Source organism: Adiantum capillus-veneris, chromosome 3 (assembly GCF_014529385.1).
Source record: "Adiantum capillus-veneris isolate H3 chromosome 3, ASM1452938v2, whole genome shotgun sequence".
Lineage (NCBI taxonomy): Eukaryota > Viridiplantae > Streptophyta > Polypodiopsida > Polypodiales > Pteridaceae > Adiantum > Adiantum capillus-veneris.
The window spans coordinates 118,018,555-118,039,086 of NC_140933.1; the positions used below are offsets into that span (position 1 = coordinate 118,018,555).

Below are 20,532 nucleotides of genomic sequence, written 5' to 3' on the forward strand. Positions count from 1 at the left end.
CCGGACTCTGATCGACGAATCAAAAGGATCGGCATGCTCCACAACTCGAGCTTCATGTGCCTATACACTGACATCAACTCTGACCATATGTCCCCATCTTCCCTGTCCATCGGGGATCTGCAAAGGCTTTTAAATTAGAACTTTAATATCTTTCAAATCGGGGCTCTGTTTGACGAGCCATCTAGACGGGCTCCTAGAGAATCTTAAAAACCACATTCTAGAGCACCTACTTGGCATCTCGGGCACTTTGACTACCATCACAATGAGCCCACTTTGGAGGGCTTCCTGGCCTAAAAAACTGCTTTCAAAAGCATATATTTTCATTGCCACCTGCCTGCACAAGGCCTTCATACATGCTCTAGCATCCCAACTTCAGCATTGTATAGCACACTTCCCAGCACGGACCAAATTTGGTTGCACCAACATGGCCCATAGTGGTCCACATGCCATGCCATGTAGGTGCCACGTAATCGCAGTGCCTATGGGGCATGCCAAATGGACCATCATGGGTCATATGGCATGCCACATGGACATGGGACACGCCCTCGTTTGTGTGGCTCTCTGCTTGGACTGTGAGTCGTCCGCAGTCCACACAAGCGATAGCCTGTGTGGACCCACGTGGCCCCTCCTTCCCTTTTTGACCATGTTGTTGGGGTATAAAGCCCAATGTGGTCGCCCAGGTAAGTGGGCGGGCCGCCAAGTATGTACACATATTCTTTTGTAAAAACCTAATAAGAACTCACTATGCTCTACACATTACAAAAAGAGCGAGTTCACCATATCGTTGTGCTCTTCTTCTCGCACTCTCTCTCGCGTCGCACTTTCGCTCGTACTCCTTCAACTGGTATCAGAGCTCAGATCGAGGCTCGGGGCAGCACTGTAGGAGGCTAGCGTCACCAGCTCATATTGGAGTGAAATTCGACAAGCGAAGGCACGGCCCCAAATCTCGTGGGCGAGCCCGAAGGGCTCGGTGTTGTCAGAATTTCATTCTGAGGTCATCTCGGCCACCGTTCGGCTTCGACAAAGGTCTGCGCAGGTCATTTTCGACTACGTGGTCTCGACGGGTGCAGATCCGACTCTGCAAATTTGGGGTTTTCGGCGTACGACTGTAGGTGCTGAGGATATCGACACTCCCAGAGTGTTGATTTGTGGCTGTCTACACATCGAAGGACGGCTCACAGTTCTTGGAGGCATGTCACATACGACACGGGCGCATCTACACACAGTCTGTAGGCGACATCCACTAGTTCATCAGGTAGCTTGTGTTTGCTGCTTGATATTCCAGATTTCATCCTGACATTGCAGGTACTTCCACATGGGATGTATTGTCAGAGATGATGTATGTATGTTGAGGGTTTGTTGGCTGTGAGTCACGCAGCAAACAACCGCCGCAGCGATAACAGCATACAGTGGGAAATTTGTGGATGTATGACTTTGTGGGAAGTCTATGTACTGTCAAATTTACTGCAGCCTTTGTTGAGGGTCGAGTGAGGTTTTATTGAGCTGGGGGATTCTCGAATGTTGAGATCCTTCCGGTGATACAGGTTTTGGAGCGATCCCTCGAGCACCCTTAGATAGGCAGCTAGGATGTATTGACTTTGAGTTAGACAGTTGGGATTGCATCTTTGCTTTACTGCCGTTGAGGCATTGTCGCAGTCTATGCTTACAGGACAGTGATAGGACAGTCAGAGACAGTACAGGTGCAGGACAGGTTTACCCACAGCTTACAGTGTCAGAGAGACAGTGGTTTTTTTGAGCTGTTTTTGGTCTGTTTTTAGTACACCAGAGCCATTTTACAGAGGAGACTCTGCCAAAATTTCAGCAGAATCTGAAGCTTTCTTGGTTCATTTGACAGGTTGATATTGGTTCAGAGGTTAGTTTACAGGGGAAACTCTGCCGAATTTTTCCCGGGAAAGTAAACTACTGTGAAGCGTATCTATGGCTGGATCACAGGACACTGCTCTTTACAATATCAAGAAGCTGGATGGAACCAATTTCCCATTGTGGAAGAAGCAGATTTGGCACGTGTTGGTACAAAAGAAGCAGATAAAACCTATAAAGCTCAAGGGGATAAAACCAGAAGATATGGACGAAGATGAATGGAGCGAAATGGATGAATTGGCACTTTCTACCATTATGCTGACTTTGGCAGAAAAAGCGTTTACTTCAATGTAGCAGACGAGATGTCGGCTTATCAAGCATGGTTAAAGATGAGTGATCTTTATGAGAAGCAGAGTGCAGCTTCACAGGTATACTGGCTTAAGAAGCTTGTTGACGTGAAGATGAAAGAAGGGACACCTATGTCCAATCATCTGAATGAATTCAACACAATCTATAGTCAGTTGTCAGCTCAAGGTGTCAAGTTTGATGAACCTGTTAGAGCTATGTTCCTATTGATCACATTGCCGGAAAGTTGGGACACTTTTCGCACAATTTTGAGTAATTTTGCACCTCCAGATGGTTTGAACATAGCAGGTGTAGAAGGAAGTCTGCTTACTGAAGAAACCAATAGAAATACAATGGACAAAGGCAAAGGAACAGCCTTAGTTGTCAGGGGAAGGACCAAAGAAAAGTACAAAGGTGGAAAGAGGAATCAGTCTCGTAGCAAGTCCCGCAGTGCTAAAGGAAAGAGTGACATAGAATGCTACCATTGTGGCAAGAAGGGTCACATGAAAAGAGACTGCAGAGAATGGAAAGCAGAAAAAGGCAAAGAGAAAGCTGAAGACCATGGTGAGAAGAACAAGTCCTCAGTGAAGATTCAAGAAATAAATGTGACAAACACAGTTGCAGAGGATGACAGTCTAGTGTCAGGAGACAGCTACTTCTTGAAGAATACAATGGACTCAGCTCTTCTTACAGCATCTGTTGGAAATGCACTAAGTGATTGGATTATAGACTCAGGGGCATCACTTCATGTGTCTCCAAACAAGGAGTGGTTTACCTCTTATGTGCCCACTAAAGATCATGTTCAGCTAGGCAATGGGCAGACATGTGAGATCTTAGGTGTTGGAGATGTTCAATTGAAGTTTCAGAATGGCTCTTCTTTCACGCTGAAGAATGTGAGACATGTTCCCGCAATTACAAAGAGCTTGATCAGCACAGGTTTACTTGATGATGCTGGCTACGTCATCACTTTTGGACAGAACATGTGGAAGATATCCAAGGGTTCTATGACAGTAGCACATGGAGTAAAGTCTGGAGGACTTTACATGATTTATGTATCAAATGTCTCTAAAAATGTAATCAATGTAACCGAGCAGCCGAACGTTTCTTTGTGGCATAGCCGGTTAGGACATATGTCCAAGAAGGGAATGGAAATCTTGTCTCGTTCTGGTTATTTGCCTGGCTTTTCATTTAATGATTTTGAATTCTGTGAACATTGTCTGTATGGTAAGCAAACACAGCAGCCACATAAGCATAGAAGCAGTAGAAGAGATACACAGTTGGCACTTGTTCATAGTGATTTGTGTGGACCTATGCCTAACCTATCTCTAGGGGGAGCTTCTTACTTTATGACATTTATCGATGATTACTCGAGGAAAGTATAGGTTTACTTTCTCAAGCACAAGGATGAAGCGTTTAGTGTTTTCAAAACGTTTGTGACACTTGTGGAGAATCAGAGTGGCAAGAAGCTTAAATGCTTACACACTGACAATGGTGGAGAGTATGTTTCAAAGGCCTTTCAGGACTTTTGTGAGTCAAAAGGTATAAAACGTGAACTTACTGCTCCTTACAATCCTCCTCAAAATGGTGTTGCTGAGAGGATGAATAGGACCATACAAGAGAAGGTCAGAAGTATGTTGTCTAATGCACAGCTGCCGAATGGGTTTTGGGCTGAAGCTGTATCAACAGCTGTTCATCTTGTAAATAGATCTGCTAGCAAGGTTTTGCAGAAGGATTCAGTGCCAAAGATGGTATGGTCAGGCAAGGTGCCCTCATACAAGTATCTCAGAGTCTTTGGTTGTGAGGCATATACTCACGTTCCAAAGGAATTTAGGAACAAACTTGAGCCAAAAAGTAGAAAGTTCATCTTTCTAGGCTATGGTAATTCTGGTGAGATGGGGTACAGACTTTGGGATCCCGAATCCAGAAAGGTTGTCCGCAGCAATGATGTTCACTTTAATGAATCCAAATATCATTCTAAACCAGAGAGAGTTGAGGAGATTAGAAGAGTTGTCTTCCAAGAAGATGGACCTGCACGTGCAAGACAAAATGTCAGGGCTCAAGAGGAGCACGGACAGGATAGAGTGGAACCACAGGTTGTGGCTGAGCCCGAGCCACCTATTGTGCGTAGATCTGGACGTGTCACGCGACCTCCTGATAGGTTTGTTCCATCTATGAACTATGTCATGTTGACTGATTGCAATGAGCCTTCATGTTACAAGGAAGCAGTGCAAATGAAGGACTCCGGGAATTGGCAATTGGCCATGCAGTCAGAGATGACATCTCTGCATAAAAACCAGACATGGAAGCTAGTTAAATTACCACGGGGCAAAAAGGCTCTACCCTGTAAATGGGTTTACAGGTATAAGATCACCGCTCATGATAGTCAGCCAAAGTACAAAGCAAGGCTTGTTGCCAAGGGCTTTAAGCAAGAACAAGGCATTGACTTTGAGAAAGTCTTCTCTCCGGTGGTCAAGATGACTACATTGAGATGCTTTCTTGCATTGGTTGCCATATTAGATTTGGTGTTGCACCAAATGGATGTCAAGACAACGTTCTTGCATGGTGATTTAGATGTGGAAATTTACATGCAGCAGCCAGAAGGGTTTGTTGAGAAAGGCAAGGAAGATTGGGTATGCCAGTTGTTAAAGAGTCTTTATGGCTTAAAACAATCACCGAGGGCATGGTACCATAAATTCCACAAGTTTATGCTTTCTCAAGGCTACAAACGTAGTGAGTTCGATCACTGTCTATATACAAAGAAGGCTAAGGATGGCAGTTGGCTGATCCTTATTTTGTATGTGGATGACATGTTGATTGCTGGCAAGCACTTGGAAGAAATTTCAGCTTTGAAGTCAAAGATGGCAAAATCGTTTGACATGAAAGACATGGGTGAGGCAATTCATATACTTGGTATGCGCATTGAGAGAGACAGATCAAAGAAGTTGATTTGGTTATCTCAAACAGAGTATATTGACAAGGTTTTGCAACGTTTCAATATGGAGAAGGGAAAGGCACTGAGTGTTCCATTGCCACCATATGTGAAACTTAGCAAACAAGATTGTCCTGTGTCTGAAGAAGAACAGGCTGAAATGGATAAGATTCCATATGCGTCTGCAGTGGGTAGTTTGATGTATGCAATGATTGCTACTCGCCCAGACATTGCATTTGCAGTGGGAGTAGTAAGTCGATACATGTCAAACCCAGGCAAGAAACATTGGGAAGCAGTGAAAGGAATATTGAGATACCTGAAAGCTACAAAGAGTATGCGTATATGCTATGGGAGTCAGGAGCTAAGTGTAAAGGGTTTTACAGACTCAGATTATGCAGGTGACTTAGACAACCGAAGGTCTACGTCAGGGTATGTCTTTACATTGGCTGGTGGAGCAGTATCATGGCGTTCTAGATTACAAGATTGTGTTACTCAGTCTACTACAGAGGCTGAATATGTTGCAGCATCAGAGGCATGCAAAGAATCAATTTGGCTTAATCGACTAGTAACAGATTTGGGAATCAAAGAAGAGATGCCTATGTTATATTGTGATAGTCAAAGTGCTATACAATTGGCTTGCAATCCAGTTTATCACTCAAAGACAAAGCATGTGGATGTGAAGTATCATTTCATTAGGGAAATGCTCGAGGATAAGCAACTTCAGCTTGTCAAAGTTCACACCACAGAAAATCTTGCTGATCTACTTACAAAATGACTTCCCTCAGAGAGCTTTGCGCATTTTCGCAAGCAGTTAGGTGTAGGGTAGTACATCACTTCTCTACATCTCTTGTATATTAGCTTGTATAGTAGCTTCTCTCACACTTAAAGTACCACATTGGACTTTAAGTGGGAGGTTGTTGGGGTATAAAGCCCAATGTGGTCGCCCAGGTAAGTGGGCAGGCCGCCAGGTATGTACACATATTCTTTTGTAAAAACCTAATAAGAACTCACTATGCTCTACACATTACAAAAAGAGCGAGTTCACCATATCGTTGTGCTCTTCTTCTCACACTCTCTCTCGCGTCGCACTTCCGCTCGTACTCCTTCACATGTGGCTGCCCGCCCCCTTTGACCATGTGCCCCCTCTCTCAGGTCCCGCCCCCCCCCCCCCCCCCCCCCCCTGCGGCCCTCTCCTTTGCTTATAGAAGGGACCCCTCCTCCTTTTTTTTCTTTCTCACTTCCACTCTCTACATACTACCTTTCTCTCAAGCCTTAGTTACCTCCACAAAAGCACACCTTTCTCATTTCTTTACCCCTTTCTTATCTCTTTGCATAAATAGTGCCCTTCCTTTCGATCCCTTTTTCCTTCAAATTTCTCTCAAACCTTCTTCCCCCACCCTTAAATTTTCTATTCTCTCTTCTCTCGCTCTCACTCTCCACCTTTTTTTGAAAGCCACAAGCACCCCAATCATAAAGAAAATGCTAATACTAACAAGAAAACAGTCCAAACGAATGGACCGCTAAGAGGAGATGACAATCCACCTCTGCACACCACTCAAGAGAGTGGTTTCTCTCTCGCAACAATATTTGCGATTAGAGCATTCGTATTGATGGTAGTGCATGTACCTCCTTTGACAAGTCAGTCACGTCGACGACCATAGAAGCCAAAAACACGGGTAATGAACCTCTTATCAATCTCATTGGATCTATCGTTGATAGCCACACCTCATCAGGATGATTGATGCACGTGTTGTGCCATACAATCACCTATTGCCATGCATCCCTCTATGTGGCCTTTTGGTCAATCCGGCCATTAGAAAAAATGATTATTGTGTGGTAGAACTAACGACCTCTATAGCCGAAAGAGGTTACCATCCCATGATGACTCGTTTCATTGTATTCAAAGCTTTTCTCAAATAAGATCCTATACCATTCGATAGACGTGGCACTTATAGGAGAGAGTTAGTGATGTCGGCCACATTTGATGACCAAATTAGAGACATACTCAAGCTCTCTCACATGGAGGAGAAAATGTTCATTGTATAGGAAGGCAACCATCATCTCCATGTGTGGAAAGATTGGGCATTGCGGGAGCGATTGTATGAATTCTCTACACTAAAGGTTGACTGCACGCTTGTGAAGTGTAGCCCTGTAAAGATGGCAAAAAATTTGTTGGAGCTCGGCATGATTAATAAGTGAGTTTCTTCACACTTCTATTTGTGCACTTGGGTTATTAATTGCTAATATAATTTTACATTCAAAAATAGGGTGACATGAGTCCATGTGCCTCACACCACTATCCACTACATATTTATGATGCAAAAATTAGCACTTGTCGACCCATAGTCCTTATTGGACAAATTCAATGAAGAAGATAGGGCAAAATTTGAGAGGATACTTTGTGGGACGGCAATGAACCGTTCAAAAAGTTTTAGACTACCTATGTCTTTGCTAGCGCAACTATTGTGGAAGGTATTTCTAATTTTATAATACGCACACATTAGGTAAGTACATGGATCTTTTTTCTTGGAAATCACTTTGTTTTGGCATTTGGTATTGCAGGAAGAGTTCAGTGCAATGTATCGGCAAAAAGCACATAATTTTCTAATCAAGGGGAGTAGAGAGTACCACATACACGAAGATGATTACAAGGCAAGCTATGATTTGGCTGTGAAAGAGACCAAGAATTTTTTTGTGCATAAGAGATTAGAGATAGCGGTCATAGCCAGTCCTAAGAATGACACGAATTTTTTTCAAAAATGCATCTCTTTTGTGGATTGGGGAGAGAGGGGCTAAAAATTGATCCCCTCCAGAGTCTTCCAGGTTGCATAAGCACGCATTAGTCATGCGGAGTAAGTATTATCTGCTTTGGAAAGCACTCTTTGTTCTCCTTAATCTATTAAAATTTTAACCAATGGTAAATTGTAGAAAATGTTGGTTGATCAATATATTGGCCAAGTGCAATGTGTCGTTGATGGAGGCATCTATTTTGACGCAGGAGAAACCATTTTTGCAATGGTTGAGAATGCACGTATATTGGTGGTAGCTTCAAAGGTGAGCATAGTATCATTAGAGTACGAGGTCTAATCTAGTATTGCAACATTACTAATACTTAGAGTACATGGGTATATTTAGTGTGACAGAGAAGATGGAGACTGAGAATTCCATGTTGAAAAAGCTACATGCACGCACCACACACGATTGCGGCATGTCGCTTGGCGAGGCACTATAGGATTGTCAACAAAAGCACTTTGGCAAGGCTTTTGTGTGGTGGAAGCAAGCCATACAAGCCACACACAGTGCAGAGGAGCAACCGCATTTTGCATGTATTGTCTAACACTTGCTATACGAGTATTGAACTATACAATTTTATTAGAATGTAATATTACAATCGTGTGTTTTGAATGATGGAGTTATTCCTCGTGTTATTTATAGATGGTGGTTAGGCGTCCTTAAGATAAGTTTTAACATTCCATACCCAAGCATCCTAGCAACACGTGGGTGGAGTCTGAGAGAGAGGAGAACGTCTATCCCTACGATTGGATAGAGAAGCTCCATGGTAAAGAAATGTGGAGAGACTATCCATGGTTTTTAGACTATGTGGATGGCGAGTTTCCCAAAGACGAAGCTGAAGCATACAACAATAAGTAATGTTTTTCTTGTTTAACTAATGTATTTGGTTTGCTATAGTGTCCTCATTTTTTTTAGACTTACAAAATTGCATAAGAAGGTTAAAGGAAAGGACAAAAGTAAAAATGTCACCATCAATCAACCTCCCATCGATGTCATTTCCCCTAGCATGACCAAGGGATGTCAAAGCCCAAAAATTGCAGTGAACAGGCCTTAACAAGGTAAGAAGAGAGGACGACCAGTCATCAGCACTTTTTTGGAGTTCTTGGAGGAGTTTTTGAGTGAAAGGAGGGAACATCAAGATCACTTATGAGCAAGGTGACTCCGAACGTCACTTGGATTCACGAAGATCTAGTCCTTCCCATGCTTTGAGATCTCGGGGTCGCGAGAGAACCATATCCATTGCTACCGGGCAAAGCGAGGGCAGCCACCCAGTATTGGTTCGGCCACTCAAACCACTTGCCTCCACTAGGTAAGAAACACCACCACAAATCAATGCTTTTTTTAAAGGTTCGGTCATACCTAACATTTGAGTAAATTTTGTGTTTAGCATAGTTTCATCTCACTCTGATGCAGAAATGGAAAAAATTAGAGGCGTTGGAGTAGTCCCAGTACATCTCACAGTACTTGTTGATTATACTATCTACGAAAGGCTCTCATGGATCCAAAAAACTCTTTTGAGTCAGTTTATGACACTCTGGCATCTAATTTCAATTTTGAAGTGATAAGCACTCAAACAATCTTCTTTTACATGGTATTTTGTACTTCAGGAGCCTTCAAGGGATCCCAAGTTTGATTGGTTCTCCCTCACACTCCCTCAAAATGGAGCCTAATTAGTGGCTTAGAGGGGTGCGACCTACACATTGCAAACTTGATGTCAGCATTGGTGGCATACCTTGATGGAATGTATTCTCTGCCGAGTTCATTGCCAATGTGTTCACCTCAGCTAAAAAGTTTTTACTACCGAATGGCGCAATAGTCGTGGCGTTTCGAGCAGACCACTCGGCACTCATCACTGAGGAGGCCCGCTTGTGCAATTTTTCCATCTTCGCACCATTTTTCTTCAAATGATGTCATGCACATACGCTGTGATAGATGACTTCACAGTCCAGTAAGTTGAGAACCATTTCTCCACAAATTTCATGATTGCTAGATATTGGTGTTTTTTTGTTTTAAACGATAACCATATTGTAGGTCGAGACCTTGTTCCTGGTCATGTTCACACATAAAATTGAAGGCCTTCTAGTGATTCCACTATATGATCGTCAGGCAAGAGATATGGCAGTTGACAACAATAGGTTTGAGTTTGATAAAGTGACATGATCCGAGAGCCACTTAGGGACTTGCCATGGACTCTAAATGCTCTTGGAGCACCATTTTGATATGGAGTGGAGAAGAGCGAGTACTTTGCTCGGTAAGTTGAGGAGGGCACTTCCATGCTCGATTTTTGCCATTGAGAAAAGTCCGCTACTATGCCATTGAAATGTTTCCTAATGTTTGTGTTATCATAAACAAGTGGTTGTTGGGTACCTTCACAAAGTTTGGGGATGCAGTTTTGGATTGTCTTGCAGGTTGTGGTGGCTTGGCAATGGAGGAGTGCGAGCGTCTACAACAACATTACGTCAGCATTGATCAGGATCACAAATTGTTTTTGGCACGTGTTCAACCGCAGCAGCAGCTTCCTATTGGTCTAGGATCAATGGTCTAGGATCAACTCTGCATATGGATGAGGTATCACATTCAGCACAATCACAGTCACCTCCATCTCCTTTATGATGTTACCAGGAGTCAATTGTGCCATTTTCTCCTCCTCCAAGTAGACCTCTAGCTATTGTTCCAGGTTGACCAAACCGCTCTATTGACAATATTTCCCACACTACCCATGGGGCCCCCACATACACACGTCCCTAGTAGTGCAACCGCCACAAGATTTGCAGCGACTGGGTCCCAATTTGTATTAATTACCCATATGAACTTATTCTCTATGTAATGGTACACCAAAACTTACTGGTTAATCATACTATGTTTTAATTTTCGATGAGCACCATGTGCTATGTGCTTGCCACTATGTTTTGTTTTTTATAACTATGTTTAATTGTTGAAGGTAAGTCAATCAAAGGTGGTTAATCTTTTAGTGAAAAAAAATTATCCGCTTTATTTATGTGAAAATATACGGAGCACATGGTGCAAATGACCTTTGAAATAAAAATGCATGGGGGGTTCTTTATAAATAGCCAAAAAATACTATTTTCATTCATTCATTCATTCACAAGTTTCTCTAAGTATCTATTTTCAAAAGTTGTTCCTTTAGTTTTCTCTCATTCACATATTTACCATGCCTAAGAGAAATCGCAGACAACTTGATCAGCGTGTTCAACGACCCCCCCCGGTGTCGATCCCATCGACAATGTGCACGCTAATTACATTCTCAACAATGTATATGCTATGAATGTTGTATGCATAACACAGAGTTCACACAACTACACAGACGCTCTTTGTCAGTCAACGAGGCCACAAGGGACATATTCAATGCCATGCAAGACCTGATTTCAATGCACATCCAATCAAAGGGGATATCGAGTAAGTTGCCACTCTAGCCAACAATGCAATCATGATTTGGAGGGAACATGGTTTTCGCACCCCACAGGAGTGTGCAGCCTTCAAACGACATGTGGAAGCTTGGGTATAAGTGTGGGTGACATACATTGCTGCGCAAGGACAAGGGACAAGCCAATGGAACCAACAACAACAACAAAGCCAACAATGACATTGAATGACACTAGTGATGAGGACAACTAGATTTCACATTTTCTTGCTAATGTTAGAGAAATAAGCCCTTGACACTATATTAGCATATTGTAGTATTTTGTTTTGATCCATATTTGTCTTATTGTAGTTGTTGTTTTAAGTTGTTTACTTTACATCCTTTTAATGTTAGTTTGTGGTTTTGTTATTGTAATCTTTAAATGTTGTTCAATGTCTTTCAAAATTATATTTGATTATTATGGAGTGTTAATCGTTGAAATTGGCTTGTTGCAAACGTTTTTTTTGCATGTATCATTGTGTGGTTGATGGATAATCATGTTGCACGGTGTATATCATGATGTTTAAAAAGAGTGTGTGTGCTCTGCTATGGGTATAATTTCTTGTGTTTGTATACAAATGTGCATGTGTAAGAGTGAACATAAGTGTAACAAAAAGGTTGCTGCCCACAACATATATCACTACATTTGAGAAGACTATGTGTGCAATGATTTGGGTGCATTTATGTGCTTGTATGAGTGTACATGAAAGAGGCAAGAGAGAGGGAGAGATTTATAAATGATGAATGTTTGATCGAGGAGTGTTTTTCAATGTGTGTGTGTGTGTGTGGGTGGGTGGGTGTGTGAGTGTGTGTGTGTGTGAGAGAGAGAGAGAGAAGCACATGATGATGAAGAAGAAGCAGATTGATCAAACATTGTAGGAAACTATTAAAAGAGAGAGAGAGAGAGAGAGAGAGAGAACCTTTTTGGAATTTTCTTATGGGATTTCAAAAAAGCGCTCGTCGAAAAATGCTCGCCACAAAAAATTACGCCCGTCTACACTCTCATTGCCCCTTAACTTGAGCATGCCTTTGTGACTCCTTACCTTGTTTATTTTGAGGAAAATCTAAGTTGAGCCTTTGTGGGTCCTCACCATGTTTAAAGGCCTTCGTGACTCCTCGCCTTGTTTAAAGGAGAAAAAGGAAAAACCTAGCTTAGATATTGAGAAAAATAGTGTATGAATGTTAGAAATTAGCTCAATTTTTCAAATTTTCCTTTTGGAACACTCTCGAGTCACTAAAAGGAATTGTGTAGGCCTCTAAAAATGATTTCACTCGAATAGTGGTTGCAATTATACAGATGCATTGGCACATATGAATAGCAAGTATGAGTTTTGCATACTAAAATCTAACAACATTAGCCACCCATTAAATCAACAAGGTAAAAGGTTACATTGGCATTCTAACACAATCACCCGAAGAAAGCTCCTCGAGACTCTAAACGAAATGAAAAGAGTTACAAGGACCCACTAATTAACCTAGAACAAAAGAATATTTCAATGTCATTAGGTCTCCCAATCTTAAAAAAATAAAAATTCTTTCAAAAGATATTAAGTGCATAAGTGAAGGGTGAGTTTAGGAAATGAAAAGACAAATGAAGGTGGAAAGTTTAAAAGGCATGCTTTTGTGTCCATATGAGAGGTGTTTCTCTTTTTCTTTGTTTTTTCTTTAGCGTTTTCTTCTCTTTAAAGTGTCCTCTCTCTCTCTCTCTCTCTCTCAATGTTCTATCTATCAATTCTAGCTAATACTATTGCAAATATATGTGCTTCATCATTGCGCGTTTCTAAGTGCTATAGACTAGCACATCGTTTTGGTTGTTGAGGTTATCTTTGAATCAGGAATACCTTTTAATTTTTTTCAAGCCGTTAGGAATACCTTTTTGAAAGCATTGATATATTCTTAACATAGAAAATAATAAGTTGAAGACTAACCATTGTCTCATACACAATGCTTTTCACATAAGTCTACTTAAGCCCTACAAAGGAGAGCCCCCAAGCGAACCAATTATTGAACCCAGAAATCGAAGACTAAGAAGAGGTGCTACAACCCGAAGCTATCCTTCGGCATGAAGACAAGGTACTATGACATGGTAAGATTATCCGACGGTATCTCATTAAGTTCAAAAATTATCCTTTTGAAGATGCTAGATGGATGCAAGGAATACAGCTTAAGGATAGTATGAACCTTGTCAATGCTTACAATGCTATATTAGAGTAAGCAAATGTACACGTTTCTTCTAAATAACCAATGTTTTTGTCTCATAAGATGAATTCTCTTTTTATTGTGCACAAATTTAAGTAGTATGAATGCTTAGAATCATGTTTGCGATGACGACATCTCTCAAACACCAAGTAGAATTTATCACTCTATTTTGGGAGAATGAAATGGACTAAAGAGCAGACATGCTTGCGGCAGCTACGTCTCCCAACCACCAAATGGATTAGTCATCCATCTTGGAATGATGTCGTAGGGTAAAGAGGAATCCTCTACCCGCTAAGAAACATCGACTAATGGCTAAGGCCTTATCTCTTCTACCTCATAGTCGAGGACGACTACGATTTCAAGAGAGAGGTAATGTCATAAAATCTAATATTTAACCAACACAAATGATTTTCTCATATTAAACTGATCATTTAATGTGGGAGAATAGACAGGAACAAGGGTTAGAATATAGGCATGTGCTTATGGATCTGTCTCAACATGGGGCCAAGGTTAAAGGGATCCAAATGAGAGATGGTATGTCAAAGAGCAAGGCTAGCTAATGGAGCTTAAAAACCTTGGGGTTAGCTTCATTAAAGACTTCCAAAGGTTTGTGTAAAGTCCTTAGACCTTAGGTTAAAGCTAGGCCTATGCATGAGGTGCTTGATAACCAAAAGTGCATGAGATGCTTCATAGCTAAGGTGCAACTTAAGCTAGGCATGTGCTTGAAGGTCCAAATCAATTCCTATCAGGAGGGGGCGAGCCCTTGAAGCTAGGGGCATGAGTGAGAGAGAGCCCATACTCTTGCTAAGCTTGCACTTGATGACTAAGGTGCTTGAGAAGCTTTCCATGCTTGGAGGGGGTAAGGTGCTTGATGAGCTTGAGTCAAAAAGTGCCCTACAAAGGAGGGGGTGATCCCCAAAGCTAGGGGAATGATTTGACCAACCCCCACTCACCCAAAGGACACCCCTTCCTCAAGGGGAACAAGGACACATGTCAAGCTCTCCCTATGCTTAGCCACATGGGGTGCCTGAATCCTATTGGCTAGGCTAAAGAGGGGTCCGATGAGGATTTACTTATTTAATTAATTGTTTAAAGAATTTTCAAGCCCTCTCTCTCAAAGGGGAAAGGAGGACACTTGTCCCAAGGCTAGCATGCTTGCTTGATATGCACTCTGCTGCACGTGATTGGCCAGACTTGAGGGGTCCAATGAGCTTCCACCATGAGCTAGAAGAGGGGGTCGACCAAAGCAAGGAAGGGGACTAGCTTGGGGAGTATACTCTCTCTCTCTCTCTCTCTCTCTCTCTCTCTCTCTCACACACACACACACACACACACACACACACACACACACACACACACACATACAAACACTCATTGTGTGAAGTGCAAAGTGCAAGAGCCCATCTCCTTCTCCAAGCTTGATGAGAAGTTGAGAGCCTACACCAACACTCTTGGCCATGGAATGAAAATCCAACCAAGAGCCATGCTCCAATGCTTAAGCTTGCCATCTTCTCCATCTTCATTACTATGCTATTATATATGCTAAGCAAGAAGAGTGATGATAAGTGAGGAACTATTTCTTTGTCCTATGAATGTTTCTTCTTCCTCTTCCCTACCCTCATTCTCCGCTAGCACTCTCCATCTTTGAAGGTGTTTGAGGCCTTGGAAGTGAGGCTCGGGATGGTTAAATGCTTTTACAAATTTTATGTTATGCTCATGATGCACAAAGCTTTCCATCTTCATTGCATCACCTAGGTCACAAGGAACACAAACATTGTATTGTACCGAGTCTCTCTTGATGGGAGAATCTATAATAAAAAAGCCTATTGGAGGGGGGCCCGGCTCCGCATAAATCCAGTCCTTAGATGTTGCTGTTGTCAAGTTCTCTAACTCTCTCTCTTGCAAAAGTATTGTTCATGCCAAGTTAATTAAGTATTATGGTTATTTTGCTATCTCTAATTAAGTTCACCCTCTATGTTCTCAAAGTAGTCTCACAAAAATGCTCACTCTAATTCTCCTAATTCCGTTATTCTCAAAGTTCAAAAGCCATTTCCATTACATTAGGGATGGATTAAAAGTATGATGGCCATTGTTGGGTTAAACCAGCTCTTTCCAAAATGAGGTATCTAGATATGATCAAGAGAAGTAAATGTGTAGGACATCTTATCTGCAAAAATAGCTCTTGCGCGATCAATGCCATGACCGGAAGTCCGAATGAGGCTGCTTGGACAAGGAAGTTGCTAACTTCAATTGCATCAAGTGGTATGTTAAGCTTTAGCAGTGGGACACTGAAATGCTTCCACTGTGGTCAGAGCCCAGTTCTACTACGAGAGTGTCATGTGTTGTCTATTTCTTACTCGCTGTTTATAACTAGACTCAGCTAGTTATCCACATTGGAAGCCACAATCATCCAGTCGCAAAGGGAGTTTTGTGCCATGCATTTTAGCATACAAGAGAGCTTGTGTCTCGTTTGTTGTGTGAGTCAACAACAGTTGGACCTAGGCATTTACAATCGAGTCTTGCCAAGCAGATGGTAATGGGTGCGGTTGTTCGAGAAAATGGGGAGCAACTAAATAGAAAAGAGCTCCTCTCTGTACTAAAGGAGATGCGACCATTGATCATACGCAAATGTGCTATTTTTTTCCTTCTCTTTAGATGAATCGTCTCTATAGCCTGGTTCACCTACTTTTTGGTAAAATAAATCGTAGGTTTAAGCACTGGATGAGGGAAGCGACTATTGCATGGATTGGAATCGATGCAGAGTCCCAACTGATTTGATTGAGAAAAAATTGCGGCTACGGGTTTTTTCACGGTATGCTTTTTCCTGGGTAATCCACAGACCGCAATAAAGGATGTCATGTCTTGAAGATGTCGATTGATGGGCCTGGATCTGTTGTCGAGTTGGTAAATAGAATGCAACAAGATGGGAATGGAGACTTGCAAAGAAGATGAGTTTGCTTTGATCACGTTGTAGTGGGGTGGACAATAATGGCAGCTCGTGTTTACGATCCTGCATAAGGCTAGCTTAAATGTCTTGATGATACTGCTATGTTCTATTGTGGATTTGATTTGTCAATGATCTGTGCAGGATTCAAGAAATGCAAACAATTGCAATCTACAAAATGAAGGAAGAGAAAACTCAAGCACAAATCATGTCTAGGAAATGATGAATTCGGTGTTGTTAGAAAGCGAAAAACATCTATCTAATTTTAGAGGATTCATGGCAGATGAGGCTGGTGCAAACTGGAAAGCTGTTTGAACTCTATTCAATGGAGGACCTAACAATGTTACGAAAGGAAGGGAACGCTCTTGCTTGTTTCATTGGGAGCAGAGCTTGCATATTCACACCATGCAATACGTGCATAAAAATTTCCAGGATGAACACAAGCGATTGTGTGAAATATGGCATTGCTCAAGGAGCGAATAAGAGGCAACAAGCTCGTACATGACTATATGAGGTTTGGTGGGCTTCTGGAAAAGTGTCAAACTGTAACTTGTCACAAATGGATTGTTGGTTGAGTTGGTGGCATGTGCGCTACCATCGATGGAGAAAACACTTTGTTGGGGTAAATATTGTAAATCATTTTTGAAGGTTTTTGAAGTGCGAGCACAATATTGAATTGTAGGAGATGGGTGATATTTTGTTCATTCCAACTACAAACTTGGCGGAAACAAAGTACACGAGCTGGCTAGCCAGCAAGGGAGACAAAGAAATGCTTAGCTTGTACGATGCATGCATGTCTGATTTATCAAACGCTTTGCTGTCAAGATGCTAGCTTTTGTCGAGGGTAGGTATCGTGGAGCTGGGCCATCTGCAAAAAAGACTTGCTCGTTGAGCACAACAGGGTCGAGCACCAAGCCCGACAACTGTTGCTAGAGAGATTGAGGATGTGATCGGCAATACACCACTCTATCAACAACCTGCTATAGTGGGAGATAATGTTAAAAATGCCAGAAAGCAAAAGTTAAAGAGGAAAATGCTCCTTATCAACCAGAGTATCTCACAAAAAACATTCCTCGAAATTGTAGAGGTCTCCACACAAGTACTGGAGAGGTCGGTCACGTGGTCAAGAAACACGAGGATGGAATGGTGGTTGTGGAATTGATGTCCATAAGGCAATGTGGAAAATCCATAGAATACCCAAGGGTAGCAAGGTTCAATGTCAAGGGTGGTTAGGGTCCAGAGCCGAAAAATGTAAAAATAAAAATAAAGAACACGAGAGCGGGTGCTGTTGCGCCGTGCTTCTGGGGTATTTGTACATGGGAGAGAGGAGATGATAGTGGTCACTCAAACGGTTCAAATGCACAATTCATGTGGTTTTGCAATGATAGTGTAGATCACACATGGCAAATATGTAACACTATCACTCAATGCCCTACAAGGATCCCAAGTATATGGACAACGGAAAAAGGAACAAACATGAATGTTTTTGAGTTGTTGGATTTGGAAATAGGAGGCTTCACCATAGAAAAGACTGAAGTGAAGGAAGCCAACAATGTATGTTATCAAACAGGAGTATGGATTCAGGCCTCCAAGAGAATTGAGTTGACAGTAACCATGTAAGCTCGTATTGTGCAACACACTGTCATTAAGGATAGCATGCATAAAAAATTCATGGTGGAGACATCTACTTCATAAGCACGAGGTATGAAGTACATATTGCAAGTAGCCCGATGTGTACATGTGGAGACTTTGCAAAATGAGTGGCACAAAACAAGCCATATATGGCTTGCAAGCATATTTACTACACATTCCTTCGCTATTTTGGCATGGATTTAAACCAGAATATGTTTATCCATCAAATCAAGCTGACGAGTGAGGATTTGCTTCGTGTCTTAGACTGTCGTCGAGCAGCATAGTACATAACTATAATTAAATTGTTTCGATAACAACCCTTGATGCCAATATGCAATTGCGGCACAAGTGGTAACTCCTTTTATATTGTAAATTGTTTTCTTGGAGTTTATCAATTAAGAAAGTGGATTGCATCTTTCTGGTCTTGTGCTATGTGCAATGAAAAGTTATATGCTAAATTGTGTGTCATTTTTAATGGAGAATTCCATGATCTGCAAAGGCTGCTTGTGTGAACCAGTGCCTCCAATATGTTCAAAGCATTCTAGTTTTTTATGAGAATGTACAAGGTTTTGAAGGTTCGAATAGTTTTTGATGAGAATGTACATTGTTTTGAAGGTTCAAATAGTTTGTGAGAGGAAAAATGGTCCCTCCAAAAAACTCTATCCGTCTGAGGTGAGAAAAGCATTTTCATAAAAAATATTGCTCCATGAAGAGGCTTTGGAAAAGCTCCCTCCAAAAGCTCTCTCGGTTCCCATCCCCAAATGGTTTGTAGCCAGTTGATCCAAACCTTACAGTTGGCTTAATTGCTACTTGTTTACACACCTTAGAAAGGATGGATAAGCATCCTCTTGGTGTTCTAGTAACAAATGGGCTTCCAAGGAGCATTGCTTCACAACTACAAGGGATGCTTTAAACTTCCACAACACAAGTGACGACAAAGAGCCCATTGTTGGATCACCTGAAATTGCAGAAGTGGATTTGCAATCAACATTCTGTAAGTTTCTAGAGAACTTATTGTTGCTATAACCAGAAAATTGTGTTGGGGAAAAATAAAAACCGATATTTGTTTGCTTATTTGTCATTGCTTGTTGTTGCAAGGGGGGGTTTCAAAACCATCCAACTAGGATTTTGACAGCTGGACATACACATGAGGACATAGGTGCTAAGTTAGTAGGTTTTCAGAGAAGTTGAGAGTTACACAGACCTATACTTTGCCACCTTTGATGGATGGATACATTAAGAACCATTCGATCTTCAAAATCAGCTCCATTCTTGCTTGCAAAGGTTCTTGATTTAAAAAAATATTGTGATGGCTACCTTTATGATGGACATGACATACTTGTTGGTTATGCAAGAGCAAACACCAATGATACAATATAAGGCACATGTAGGTGTTTTGAACTAGAGTGGAATTATTCGTCTTTGGAAAAGAAACATTGAAATGTTACCACAAGGTCCTTTGGTACCAATGGCACATATGTTAAGGCCCGTGAGGAAGTGATTCTAGGACTAAAGAATTACATAAGGTTTTGGCAAAATTTAGAAAGTGATACAAGTGTGCTGAGGTGCATTGGAAGAAAAATAAGATCAAAAGCACTCTTGTATGAAAATTTTTGGCCAAAACCTCAGGAATATCATCACTTACAAAGTAGTGTGATGAATTTCCAACAAGGGAAAGGTTCTTAGGCGTGGAAGAGTTGAATGATCATTTTTGTGGACCTCAATGAGATAGACCAAGGGAATAATTTGATCCCATGACTGACATACCAGGGTGACTTCGTCATGCTTCTACCAAGTGTCACATAAATATATCCCGTTTGGCTTGCCATGGCTTTGTCACAAACATTGACAAAGAGCCTACATCACCAAAATATAGAAAGCTTTTGATTCAACGTTTGGCACCTTATGCTAGAAATAGTGGTTTGATAGATTCTTAAGCTTACACTAATTGTTGGTGGAAGGGTTTTTGGTCTATAAACTAGAAGGACACGTAGGTGTTGGAAAATATTGATGCAATTGTTTGGTTTTGGAGACTAAACAAACAAAAGGATATTTTTTAGAATTAAGATTCCCGAAAGGCATGCTCTAAAAGCCAAAGTAGGGCTGACCCGTACACATCAACCATGTTTGAATGAAAGGGTTGATATGGCATCAATGAATAGATTTATCGGAGTTTATATTGTCATTGTGCTACTCAATTTCATAAACAAGATCGATGGTTGTAACTTTCTTGTTTTAATTAATTCATGGTATTCTTCTAATTCCACCCTACATATTCTATTAAATTTTGGTGTTCATTAACACCACAGTTTAGAAGATTATCATCTATAACTACCAACCGTAGCTGAATACAACTATCTCAAATTTTCCCACTTTAAGTGGAAAATTCTCAAATTACATGAATATGCTTGATTTGGAGATTTCCATAGTGGGAGATTTTCACCATGA

The 20,532-nt window shown here is 41.4% G+C and overlaps 1 protein-coding gene across 5 annotated transcripts in view; it reads left to right on the plus strand.

Annotated features, from left to right (window-relative positions):
• The window catches only part of LOC147461569 (zeaxanthin 7,8(7',8')-cleavage dioxygenase, chromoplastic-like), an 88,724-nt gene extending 77,964 nt beyond the window's left edge, over positions 1-10,760 (plus strand). The window contains exons 2-5 of one of the 5 annotated variants that reach the window (XR_015187618.1): positions 7,658-9,406; positions 9,496-9,836; positions 9,920-10,139; positions 10,279-10,760. Coding sequence is in view for 2 of the 5 variants with exons in the window: in XM_086509078.1 (XP_086365204.1) it covers positions 10,279-10,357 (79 nt within the window). In the remaining 3 variants the exon portion in view is untranslated. Of the gene's footprint in view, positions 1-7,657; positions 9,837-9,919; positions 10,250-10,278 lie in introns of those variants that run through there. The other 4 variants (XR_015187617.1, XR_015187619.1, XM_086509078.1 and 1 more) reach the window with 4 other exon arrangements.
• The last annotated feature ends 9,772 nt before the right edge of the window (positions 10,761-20,532 follow it).